This window comes from Dasypus novemcinctus, chromosome 21 (assembly GCF_030445035.2).
Source record: "Dasypus novemcinctus isolate mDasNov1 chromosome 21, mDasNov1.1.hap2, whole genome shotgun sequence".
Classification (NCBI taxonomy): Eukaryota; Metazoa; Chordata; class Mammalia; order Cingulata; family Dasypodidae; genus Dasypus; species Dasypus novemcinctus.
In genome coordinates, this window is record NC_080693.1 from 26,060,845 (window position 1) to 26,074,243 (window position 13,399).

The 13,399-nt window shown below is 47.5% G+C and overlaps 1 protein-coding gene across 41 annotated transcripts in view; it reads left to right on the forward strand.

The window, feature by feature from the left end:
• Positions 1-5,783: 5,783 nt before the first annotated feature.
• The window catches only part of MINK1 (misshapen like kinase 1), a 52,822-nt gene continuing 45,206 nt past the window's right edge, over positions 5,784-13,399 (forward strand). For 40 of the 41 annotated variants that reach the window (XM_004447247.5, XM_012523944.4, XM_012523947.4 and 37 more), the window contains exon 1: positions 5,824-6,348. In XM_004447247.5, coding sequence (XP_004447304.2) covers positions 6,292-6,348 — 57 coding nt within the window. In that variant the 5' untranslated portion in view covers positions 5,824-6,291. Of the gene's footprint in view, positions 6,349-13,399 lie in introns of all 41 variants that reach the window. The other variant, XM_004447252.4, reaches the window with a different exon arrangement.

The window sequence follows — 13,399 nt, forward strand, 5'->3', positions numbered from 1 at the left end:
GTGACAGCTCTGGGAGAGGCTTGGGGCAGCTCCTGGGTGGTGCAGGCTTCAGGTAGGGAAGAGCTGGTCTAAATCTTGGATTTGTCCACTTGACCTTGTCAGGTCACGTCACCTCTCTGGGCCTTTGATGGGTCCTAACTGGGAAATGGGAATAATACCTACATGACTGGCTTGCTGCTGAGATCCAGTTGTGGACTGAAACATTTATTGAGCACCTGCTCTTTGCCAGGCACCCTCCTGGACTCTCAGAAGTGAGTACAACAGACAAGGTCCCCACCCTCGTGGTACCCTGTTCTGGGGCTTCACTGTCCAATACAGTAGCCACATTTGATCATTTAAATTTATATAGTTAAAATGAGGGGACAAAATTAAAATTTAGTTCCTCAGTCGCAGTAGCCACATTTCAAGTGCTCAATAGCCATTTGTGTCCTGTGGATAGTGTGGTGGACAGCTCAGGCACAGACCATTTCTGTTATCGCAGAAAGTTCTATTGGATAGTGCTGCTCTAGAGAGGAGAAAGAATTAAACGGCATAGTCTCTGAAAGAGTGTAGCATGTCCTGGAGTAAGGATGGTGGTTGCCTCCCAGGGTGGAGGGAAAGATCACTGAAAGATCTGTAGAGAGCCTTGACTGAATTGGTAACATATTTCTTAAATTGAGGGGTGGGTATATGAATTTTAATTATATATATATAATATCTTTTCATATGTCTGAAATATTTGGAGGGAAAAAAAAGGTTTAACATTAGCCTTGCCTGTTGCCTTCCTTGCTCCAGCCTCACGCCTCCAAGTCTCAGAACTGCCCACAGAAGCATGAAGAACGTGATGGGAGTAGGGAGAAGTTAGGGGGCTTTCCTGGAAGAGGGGGCATTGGATGGGATGGTGCTGTGAAGAGAGGGAATGCTGTTACCTGACCCCGATCCTTTCCTTTGAGACCAGAGCTCCGTTCCTCTCTAGCAGCCACTTCCACAAGAAATCCCCCCTCCCACATAGAGTGGTCCCCTGGTGCTAATTGGCATTCTGCTAATTGGCCTCATTACCAGCACTGAGTGCCTCTTCCCTAGGGGAACCATTACCTTGTGGGCTGTGGAGTGGGTGGAGGCCGCAGCTGCCCCCCACCGGGCCAGGGGCTGGAGGGCTTCCACTTCTCCGCACTGTCTGGTGGTCTATTTTTCCTCCCCCCATTTAGCCTGGAGTTTCTCAGATGGAAGCTGCACAGTGCAGGGACAAGAAAGCAGTGGTCTTGGGAAATCAAGCGCGCGAGCTCTAGATCTAGGCTTGAGAGCAGGATTCCAACCTCCCCAGGTGGTTGGCAGGCCCTGAGGATGGGTGGGTCTGTGCAGAGGGTTCGTTCACTCCCCCCAGGAGTCCAAGAATTAGTCTTATTTTTAAATTTTAGACTTTCCTTCAGGCCTGGTCCAGGGTTCCCTCCACTCCACCACATTGTCTCTTTTAAAGTTTTTGTTATGAATGATTTGCAACACATACAGAAGTAGAGAATACAATAATGAACCCTCATGTACCCAGGTGTCACACCATCATCCTGCTTCAGTAATTACCAGCTCAGGGCCGGTCTTGCTTCTGTATGCTCTCCACCTCCCAGATGACACTGTCTCTCGGACTTGATGACCGTTTATCCCAACCCTGTAATCTTTTTTTTTTTTAAAGATTTATTATTTTTAAATTTATTTCTCTCTCCTCCCCCTCCCCCCACCCAGTTGTCTGGTCTCTGTGTTCATTCGCTGTGTGTTCTTCTGTGACCACTTCTGTCCTTATCGGCAGCACTTGGAATCTGTGTTTCTTTTTGTTGCGTTATCTTGCTGTGTCAGCTGTGTGTGTGTGCGGCACCATTCCTGGGCAGGCTGCACCCTCTTTCGTGCTGGGCGGCTCTCCTTACGGGGCACACTCCCTGCGTGTGGGGCTCCCCTACGTGGGGGACACCCCTGCGTGGCAGGGCACTCCTTGCGCGCACCAGCACTGCGCATAGGCCAGCTCCACACTGGTCAAGGAGGCCCAGGGTTTGAACCGTGGACCTCCCATGTGGTAGGCAGACGCCCTAGCCATTGGGCCAAGTTCATTTCCAGGAACCCTGTAATCTTGATTTGCTCAATCATTCTCTCTCTCTCTCTCTTTTTTTAAAGATTTATTTATTTCTCTCCCCTTCCCCACCCCCCCATTGTCTGCTCTCTTGTGTCCATTTGCTGTGTGTTCTTTTGTATCTGCTTGCATTCTCGGCAGCACCGGGAACCTGTGTCTCTTTTCTTTTTTAAAGATTTATTTATTTATTTGTTTACCACCTCCCCCACTCTTTGGCTTGTTGTTTGCTCTCTGTTCTCTGTGTCCATTCCCTACATGGTTTTTTTTTCTATGTCTGCTTGTCTCCCTTTGTTGCATCATCTTGCTGCGTCAGCTCTCAGTGGCATATGGGCCAGCTTGCCTTCACAAAGAGGCCCTGGGACAGGAACCCAAGGTTTCCCATATGTTAGACGGGAGCCCAACTGATTGAGCCACAGCCGCTTCCTTGTATCTCTTTTTTGTTTTGTCATCTTGCTACATTGTCTGTCCATGTGTGTGGCGCCACTCCTGGGCAGGCTGCCTTTGTCACATGGGGCAGCTCTCCTTGCAGGGCGCACTCCTTGTGTGTAGCACTCTTTGCTCACGGCAGCATTGCATGTGAGCCAGCTCAACATACAGGTCAGGAGGCCCTGAGTTCGAACCCTGGACCTCCTATATGGTAGGTGGATACTCTATCATTTGAGGCACATTCACTTCACCATCCAGTATCTCTTTATTAAACACTCTATGTGTCAGGCTTTAGTAAGTTTATGGAGGACCTAATATATACCAAGTGCTTTACATCCGAAATTTTATTTTATCCTAACCTCCATAAGGTAGAAATTATCATCCCTATTTTATACGTGATGGAATTGAACCTTGGAGAGATTAAGTGATTTGCCCAAAGCGCAATGGTCTTGACCTTGAATTACTGTTTCATCATAGTGCCTACCCAGACAACAGATGCTTTCATTCGCTTGTGTTACTGACCTCTAGTGGGAGCCAGGCCTCTGCTGAACAAGACCGATGTCATTCCCCACCCTAAAGAAGATTCAACAAGATATTTACAATTCAAATTGTTAAACAGTACCCAGGCAGCTGAGTCAGAAGTGGAGCTGAATTTAATCTTAGTGGGTCAAGGAATTTAATCTTGGAGGAGGCAATTTAAACATTTAGGATAAGGCAAAGGGCAGTGAGAGTGGGATGGTCAGGAGGTGCGGAGTATTCCAGGGAAAAGAAACAGCAAATGAAAAGGCTGGAGAGGAGTTCTGGGAACTGTGAGTACAATATTTCAGTATGGCTGGAGTATACCAGGTTGAGTGGTGGAGTATTAAAATATAAGGCAGCCACTTCACATCCACTAGAATGCCTATGCTGGAAAAAAAAGAAAAGAAAAGAAGTGTTGGCGGGGATGTGGAGAAATATGAACCTTGTACATTGTTGGTGGAAATGTGAAATGGTGCAGTCACTATGGAAAATAGTCTGGCCGTTCCTCAGAAAGTGAAGTATGGGATTACCAAATGACACGGTAATCTCACTTTTAGGTAATATACCCAAAAGATTTGAAAGCAGGGACTTGAGCAGATATTTGTACAATGATGGTGCATAGTAGTAGTATTCACAATTGCCAAAAGGTGGCAGCAATCCAAGTGTCCATCAACAGAGAAATGGTTAATCAAAATGTGGTATACACACCACATGGGAAGTCCATAGTTCAAACCCCAGGCCTCCTTGACCCGTTTGGAGCTGGAGCATGCGCAGTGCTGATGCGGTAAGGAGTGCCCTGCCACACAGGGGTGTCCCCCGCGTAGGGGAGCCCCACGCGCAAGGAGTGCACCCCGTAAGGAGAGCCGCCCAGCGCAAAAGAAAGTGCAGCCCGCCCAAGAATGGCGCCGCACACACGGAGAGCTGACACAACAAGATTACGCAATAAAAAGAAACACAGATTCCAGGTGCTGCTGCTGCTAAGGATAGAAACGGTCACAGAAGAACACACAGCGAATGGACACAGAGAGCAGACAACTGCGGGGCGGGGGAGAAATAAATAAATCTTAAAAAAAAAAATGTGATATACACATACAAAGGAATATTCAGGCATAAAAAAGGAATGAAGTGCTGATACATGTGACAACATGAATGAATCTTGTTGCATGAAATAAGACAGATACAAAAGGACAAATATTGTATGTTTTCACTCATATGAAATAATTCATAGAGTCAGAAATTAGACTATACATTTCCAGGGTGGGAGGGGGAGAGAGTATGGGGAGTTACCCCTTAATTGGTAAAGTTTCTGTTTGGGGTAAGAGAAAAGTTTTGGGAATGAGTGGTGTTGATGGTATCACAATACTGTGAATATAATAAATACCACTGAATTGTATACTTGAAAGTAGTTAAAATGAGGGATTTTATATTGCATGTTGCCGGAATTAAAAAAAAAAATACCCCACAGAAATGTACAACACAAATAGTTAACCCTAATGTAAATTCTGGACTATAGTTTAATACTACAATTATAATTATGGTTCATCAATTGTAACAAAGATACCACACTAATGCAAAATGTTAATAACAGAAAAAAGTGTGAGGGGAGGTGCTATATGGGAACTCGGTACTTTCTGCATGATTTTTCTGTAAACCTACAACTGCTCTAATATTGTTTTAAAATATCAAAAAACAAAAAGAAAAGAAAAAAGGCAGAGTCTCGACTTTGACTTCTGTAGAAGACAGTGGGTCTTAAACACGGATGTGGCATCAGATTTGAGTTTTAGAAAAATCGTTCTGGGTGTGGAGAATTGATTTGAGGGAGGCCAGGTAGGAGGTTGAAAGTAGTGGAGGTGAGAGGTGACAGAGGCTTATATGACAATGGCAGGGTAAAAAGGTGTTGGGACAAAGGGCAAGACGGGATGTCCATCCAAATGTGCCAAGAAGTATCCAGGAAGGAGAGTGTTCAGCCCCTTTCCAAAGACCTTTATTTCAAACTTTCCAAAGTAGTGTTTAATTAAGGCTGGCGGCGGGGTTTTTCCGTGTTAGTGGTGGAAGGAATTTCAGGGATCATACAGCCTTCCTCTTCAACTTGAGTGAAAGAAAAGCCCAAAGAAGCAAAGCAACTTGCTCAAGGTCACACAGCGCATTAGTGGCAGAACACGAGTTCTTGTTCTTTACTTAGGATTTCCCAGCCTCCTGTAAAGCTAATGGCTGGGGGGTGTTGTGCCAACATGACATCTGTAAGGTGACCCAAGGAAGGTTAGAAAGAGCTGGTGACAGATTCCTCCTTTTTCTCCTTTACTTCTCCTCGACATCCCTCCCCCCGCCCGCGCAGCTCCAGTGATCAATGAGTAACTGTTCGAACTGTTCCTTTGTGCAGAACACTTTGTTAAGAGAGGTGCAGAGATACAGGTCTGCGGTGGGAATCCCTATTCTGAGAACCCCTCCGCAGCACTCACTCCCGGCAGCCAGTCCCCTCCCTCCAGACGTGGCTTCTCCGGCCAGGTTCTCACGGAGGCCCCTCCCCCAGAGGCTCCAGTGTTTCCATGGCAATTGGGTGGGTGGACAGACAGCCCGTCCCATCTAGAGGCCACCCAGCCCTCGCGTGGGGAGTTTCCATAACAACCCCCCTAGCAATAGAGGGGGTTGGGTTCCACCCCCTTTCCCCCGCAACTAGATAGGCGGGTGGCTTGACTGGCAGCCGAGCGCCCGAAAGAAAGAGGGCAAGGAAAGGAAAGGCGCCAACAGAGATCTAAGAAGGAAGTGGGGGAGAGAGGGCAAACAAATCGGGAAAGGGAAGGAAACGCGTGTGCGCATGCGCGCCAGCTGGTGGGCGCGCTCCGAGGCCGCCTCGGCCACCGCCCACTTCTTTCACGCCAGGCTCGCGCGGTAGCTCAGTCCTCGCGCATGCCTCTCGCTCGCTCTCCTGCGCCTGCGCGCAGGTGTCGGCGCCTAGGGGGAGGGGGAACCCGGCGCGCTCGCATCACGTTCCCTCTTCCACCCTCGGGGTGCACGGCCTCTCTGCGCCTGCGCAGAAGAGACCGGAGCTCGGGTTGCAGGCTCCCGGGCGATAGCTCCTGTCAGTCGGTGGGTCGGTCCTCCAGCCGGCCCTCCCCGCTCCCGGTTCTCCGGGGGAGGCGCGGTGGAGCCCGCTCCCGTGGTCCCCCGATGGGGGAGAAGCGGCGACGGCGGCAGTGGAATAATCGAGCCGGAGCGTGAGCGGCCCCGGAGCCCCGTTCCCGGCGGAGGCCATGGGCGACCCAGCCCCCGCCCGCAGCCTGGACGACATCGACCTGTCCGCCCTGCGGGTGAGCGCGTCGCCCCCCATCCTCGCCCTAGTCCGCACCCGCGCCGCAGGAGAGCGAGGTGGCCGCACGCCTCACGTGCTCTCCGGGCGCCCCCTCCACCAGCCTCGTGCCCCTCGGCGACCCCTGCTCCTTCCTCCGGCTCCCGCTGCTCTTGGGCCCCCGCCCTCTGCCCCCCTTCTCTCCCCACTCGCTGCAGATTCTGGGAACCAGCTTGGTCCCCACCCTGTGGTGCCCCGCCCCCACACTTCCCTGCCACCCCTACCTTTACCCTGAGGTCCGGGACCCCTTCCTCCCAGTTTGAGGGCCACCCTCTAGTTCGCTAAACTTATGCTCCCCATCGCCTGCAGACTCTTACCTGGCCCCTGCTCCCTTACCCCTCTCTCCACCCTTGTCCTTACTTAGATTCTTCTCCTCCTCCCATTTTCCCTCAATGAATTTTGACTTTGCAACTCGTCTTGACAGCCTCCCCCTCATCAGCCTCTCTCTCCTCACCCACCGCTGAACTGCATCTCTTCCTTGGTCGGAGTTTCAGCCTCCCAACTCCAGCCCACACCTCCCACCTTCTCCCTCATCTCCTTGTTCAGGTTTCCCTATTCCTTCTCTCCTGTTTCAAGTGCAGCAGTCCAGAACCAGGCATTTCCGGTCCCAGGGTCCCTGACTATTACATTACCAACTCTGCAGCAGTGTGGGCCTGGAGGAAAGACAAGTGCACTGGGAGGAGGAGGGGAAACATTTATTTTCTTCAGAAAGTCTAGCATGGGCTGGGAAGAGGATGTTTATATGTACTACACACACAAAACCCATGCTGCATGTGGTCAGTCAGGAGGTTTGGAAAAGCAGCGAGTATGTTGGCTGGGGGCTGGGGGCTGGGGGCGGCAGGCGCTGGAGATCTCTCAAGGGAGGGAATAATTAGAAAGGGGAAGAGGGAAAACAACTGTAGCAGGAATTCCTTCGAAATACCCATTTATTGCCTCTCTTGGGAGCACTTACTTTCATTTAGGAGCTTTCAGCAGTATTATGCATTTTTCTTCAGCAGGGAGCTTTGGCTTAAGGGGCAACTTAGTGATTTCAAGGTGAACACTCCAGACTGCCAGCCAGGTGGTGTTTTGGTCCTTTGCCCTTGGAGCTTTCTCAACAGGCCAAGGTGTGGGGAGAATAGGATTTCTTGTCTCTAGGTTAACTTCTCTGGAGGTCCCTGTTCAAATTGACTTCTGGCTTTTGAGTTAGCCAGGGAGCATGGCCAGTAGCGGGAAAAGGCGGTCAGTCACACAGGTGCCCCGGATATGACTGGAGGGGAGAGGGGAATTGAAGAGAGCAGAGTCATGTCGTTAATTGGGTTTCTCTAGGTGACACAGTTTTTTTTTTCCCTTGCCATTCAGGTCATAATATGTTTGGTGCAATGTTGGGCTATGCGATCTGACCTGCTGGAGATAAAAGTGATAAGTTGCTAGGAAGGAAGACTGAGCATTGAATTGCTGCAGGGGAAGGGGTGGGCAATGGTGTGTGTGTGTGTGTGTGTGTGTGTGTGTCCACGCTGCAGGCTTTATGAGGAAAATTCTTAAGGTCCGCTTACTAGGGTTTAAACTGGGATTCTCAAGTTAAGTCAGGTGGGATACAAGATGGAAATGCAGTAAAAATCCCTTAATGTGCTCTCCTCTGGAATGAACCCCCACCTTCCCTTCCCATCTGGTTGTTGATTAACTCTGGCTATACAGGTTCTTGTGGCTGTGGTGACTTAAATACAATAAAAAATGGGTGGGTCCAAACCATGACCTTTGGTTTGAACCTTGTGGGACTCTGCTTGGGCTTCTCTTTTCTTTTAGCCTCTCATGGTAGTTTGGCCTGGACCATCAACCTGGGATTTCCAGCAATTCTGCAAGTATCCTCTGACCTTGGATGTGGTATTTCCCTTCTGGACTTCTCTGCTTGAAGCAAAGTTAGCCTCCCTCCTGCCTTCTTATTCTCTCCTTTCCCTCAATCGAGCCAGGGGCCATGCTCCCAGTTCTTCTCTCAGTCCTGCCTCAAGTTTCTTTGGAAAGCGTTCCCCTCCCCCCATTTCCACTCCAGTACTCCAGGGCTTGAGGGCGAGTGGTGCTTTCTTTGAATTGGTGCTAGAAAGCCTGCCTTCTTCCTTGCTGCTGATCTTTTCCCAGTGCCTTTCCCCTCCACTCCACCTTAGAAAGCTGCTGTGTGGCACTGTCCTCTCTTGCTAGCTCAGCCATCTCCTCTTGTTTCTCTTTGTTTTCCAGTGAGAAATGGAAATGTGGAGAATTAGCAAAACGTGTTGCTCTTTACTACATCATCTTGAGAGTCGAGGGGTGGGAGTGGGGGATGAGAGAGGAACTTATTCAGCATTTATTAGTTGGCCTTAAAGAGCCCAAGTTGTCTTTCTCCTCTTGATTCAAGATGAAGTTTGGTTTTCAGCTGATTTTAAGGAAGGTTGAGTTGTTTTCGGAAGCACAGAGTTCTGGAAGCCTCCATCTGAGAGGTGCCCTTCAGTAAAGTTTTCTGTTGGATCATCCAACAGAAAATTTGGGCGTCTTGTTGCAAACCTTCTCTGAGTCCAAGCTTGGTTATATTCCAGAGGAATCTTCTGATTTGGAACTCGTGGCTCCTCATAAAGGATTAGTATCAGCGGAAGTGGATGAGACGAGGAGGAGGAAGACTCCTGGCTGACCTCTTGCCTTTTGCATTCCTCCTTTTGGTTGACCCAATTCATAAATCAAACAACTTCTCTTTACTATCCAACCAGCTAGAAGTTTAGACTACAGTGTCCCTGCAAGTGAGGAGCTGTGCTCAGGGTTGCCGTATTGAAATCATGGAGTGCTGTCAAGAGGGACTTGTTGCTGGGTGGTAGTTGCTGACAGAGATGTTCTTTTTCAAATGATTTTTATTTTGTCGTTTTGTCTGTTCTTTGGAGAAGGTTCTTTTCCTTCCTTCTCTCTTCATGTGGTTGTGGAACCGGCACTGCTTGGAAAGCTGGCAGTTCCGGGCATGTATTTCTAGGCTGCCACTGTTCTGAAGTGCTAGCTGTCCAAATATTGATGACAGATGCCTTAGGCAAGGGAATGGGGAGACTGACCTGCAGCAGAAGTAATGGTATTAAATAGTGTCTTTTTCCCTAGAGCACTGCCCATGGGGATTGGGGAGCTGGTGGCATTTGGAGTGCAGTGAAATGCTGCTTTGCAAAATGATGGAAGGAAGATTGCAGAGAACGTTGCTAGAACTAGGTGTTCACCATTCCCCAAACAGGGGGATTGACACTACCACCCTTTATGGTGTGGGATAGGACAGATTGTCATACCCTTCGTGATACATGGAGAAGACATTCTTTAGACAAGTAAGGTTCAGACAGTTGAGATAATTATAAGAGGGTCAGCAAGAAAGCCATCTGGTCCACACCTCTCACTCTTGCCCCAAGAGCTCAGTTAACACTATGCTGTAAAGAATCCTGATTTCAAATCTGGCCTCCATTCCTTTGGAACATTGAACTCTGTGCCTAAGACAGGGTAGCTACACAGCTTGGATATATAGAATGTCCTCCCTTGTCAACTAGAGGACAAGATGGCAGGAAGTAGACAAGGCTGTTTACAAGGGTGTGTTTTGGTGTAGGTCTAGAAAGAATGCGGTAATCTTGCAACCCAGAAACCTGAAGCAATTTTAAGACTAGAGAGCATCTCCAGAAGCCATCCAGAGAGTCTGCCTACCTAATCTTCCTGCCTCCAAAGTTTACCAGAGAAAGTTATCAGTAAAATCCTTTCCTGCCTCAGTTAGTCACCAAGTCGATCACTGTATTTAGAATCCGGTTCTACAATTAGAGAAAGGCCAAAGAGAGCATTTGAGAGTTACTGCTGTTTTTGAGATTTTTCAAAATTTTATTTTAGGGTTTTGGGTAGTCTCTTCCAATGAATATCCAGAATTTTTACAGCAGTTACAAGTACTGGCACTATGAAACCTGGTGCTTATGTGTAAATTTAGAAGATTCATTGAAGGCTTTTTTGCTTTTGTATTTTGAAACATGGTTTGTACTAGTGTTTGTGATGTTCTAGCTCAGGAGGATTTCTTTTTTTCAGTCTTTTAAAGATGTTATGTATTTGATCTGTAAGATTTACTAAATCATTAGATTCCATTGTCACTGAATATAGTTGCTTATGTTTTAGAGTGGTGCTTAGTTCTTCTGATAGATCATTAGCAAAAGTATAATTTAAGAAACTAGACCTTTCATAGTTAATATTGTCAAGATCTGAGAATTATTAAAGAATTTTTAAAACCTGAAAAAAAAAAAAAAGAATCTGGTTCTAGATACTATGAACTAACTGTGTCTTGTGCTCAGCTATGTAATCAGAGCTCTGGGTGCATCCACCTAAAGAGTACCTTTGCAAGCTCAGGCTTCCCTTTTTTTAACTGTTATGAAAGCATACTTTTTGCTTTCCTTAAATCTTAGAACACTCAAGGTTGGAAATTTTTTTGTTAAATCTGACTGTCAGGAATTATATTCATTTTCTGCTATCCTGTGGTCAATAGTTTAGGCAGCAAGATCTCTTGAAATCTGATATTCAGTCTTTTCCTCCCCAAAACCCATTTTATTCCCATCCCACTCAGTCTTTTCTTCCTTCCCTAAGGTTGAAGAAATAGAACACAAAGTAATCAGGCTAATAAGTGAACTCTCGAAAGCATTTCTTGAGTGCCCCCAGAATATGAGAAGATACAAAAATGTGACTTGGTAGAAGACTTGGAGTATGTCCACAGCTCACATTCATTCTCTCCTTGTCTTACTGTTTCACTGAGGTACACATTGTTCTTCTTGCCATTCTCCTAACCAAGCAGTCTGAGATTTTCTCAACTATAGGAAGCTCCTCCTAAGGGTAATTGAATAGGTACTTGAGGCTCTTTGTTCTTTTTTGTCCACAGAGGCATTTTATTTGCATGTATGTTTTACATCCCTAGAAAAAGAATCCCAGGATTTTTCCTCCTGTGTGTTTTCGCCTTGTTTCCTCGTGGTCCGTGATGCCAGCTGAGGATGTCAATACAGTGAAACCAAACTGACGAGATGGGAGCAGATTATTCTGCCATTTTCCTAGATCTTTGAGTTGTACATCAAATCTGGGACTAATCATTCCATACTGGTTTAACCTCCCTGTGAGGTTCACAATTTTCCCAGCTCTGTGATCATCAGTGATTTCAAATTCACTGATGTAACCATGCTTCATCATCATAGTTAGAAACCTGACGATGACTTTGGAGCACAGCCTGATAAGAACCTGGTGTTTGCCTCTCTTCTCTTAAGAGCATCAGCCAGGACGTTCATGCACACCATTGTGGTGGCACAGAAAGATGGCCGAAAGAGCTCTTTGTTCTTAATAGGAGTAGGGGGTGGAGGAGGGAGGAATGAAGAAAGAGATGCAATTGTAGGGGCCTACAGGAGCCCCTGGAAATTTTGTCCAGTGGCCAGGCCAGACAGCCTGGGGATATACTTGCTTACTGTGGGTAGGATTTCCTGTTCTGTTTGAGGAAAAATCTAGAACCAGGCAGAGGGCACAGGGGCAAACAAGCAATCTAGTAGTGGAAGACATATTCCTCAACTAATAATATTTATCTGTCTGTCTGTCCATCAATCTATAAAATTGCAAGCCATGATGAGCACTGTGGAGGAAAACTTGAGGATGCCGTGAAAGCATATACGAAGAATTGTTTTTACCTTTTGCAAGACAAAAATATTTAGTTTGTTGATTAAAAGAGAACTGTCACATGTCAGAAAGCCAGGCTGGCATTGCCATGGGAAAGGTTGATAGAGGTGAGCCAGCAGGTAGAGTTTGTGGATGGCCAGAATTGGGGTACCCTGAAATGGGGCCATTCTTAGGGCGGAGCTCATCTGGCCAACTACCAAGGGCCAGGAACCTGAGGATGGGGTGGGAACTACAGGTTTCACTCCAAAAGGATTTCTTCTAAACCTTCCCTTGGGGGGGGAAAGTTTTTGTTTCAAAGAGTAAGGGCATGTGTGCGAAGGGCATATGACTCATATGACCTTCGTTTTTATTTACCGGGGGGAAGCTCTCTGAGTCCTGGGTCTGTGGACACACACGTGGCTCTGCAGAGGCCTGGTGAGTGTGTGTGCGTCTAGTGCTGGTATGTGAGGGAGAAGGGTGTGTCACGGGATGTTATTAGCCTAAGTAGTGGCTAGGGTTGGGAAGGTAGGCCCAGCCTCAGGCTTGTGGTCTGTGGGAAGTGGGATTCTTCCTAACATTAAATAGATACTGTGTATAAATAGATGAGATTCTCAATTTACATTGTGTACAAGTAAAAGTAAGGATGAGTGGGGTGTGTAGGGGGAGTGTTACTGATTTTGCACATTTGAAATGAAACAGGATTGGAGAAGCCACAACTGTTGGGCTTCTTGGAAGAGCCAGCCTCTAGGAGCAGCTTGAATGTCAGGAGGGTGGCAGTGTGGAAGATGGTGGGATGGGCTTTGAGCAGCGTTCCGTAGCATAGCTTTGGGGTGGAGCCTTCGTGTCTGGAGAGGGATGAATGGAGGAAATGGAGACTATATGTCAAAGAAAAGTGGTCATGGTTGGTAAGGGAGGAGGCAAGACCTTTGGCAGGGGATGTGGTTAGGACCTCAGGCCTCATCTGATTAAGTATATGTATCCATGGCAGGATAATCTTACAGAGCCAGAGGTGCCAGGCAGAGTGGGGCATTTCTGTAGTCAAAATTGGAAACCCCTTCCACTCAGAGTCTGTGACTCAGTAAGTATATGTGGCAGCATGTGCTTTTTGGTTCAGGCTTGAGCACCTCTGCCATGCCTCTAGAATGGAAAGACCTTCTAAAGCAGGCCCGCCATAAACTGGCCTAGTAGCTTCAGGCATTCCATCTCTTTCCCTTCCTGGAGAAAATGTTACATGGTTCAGGTTTTCCTCTTTGCCCCCAACTCTGCAGGCTTCAGAGGGTTTGTCTTGGACAGAGCTTGTTCTCATTCATTCCTCTATTCCTGAGGAAGAATGGGAAAATTCTCACATCCTCTCCTACCAGGAACCACTCAAAGATGGGATTTGA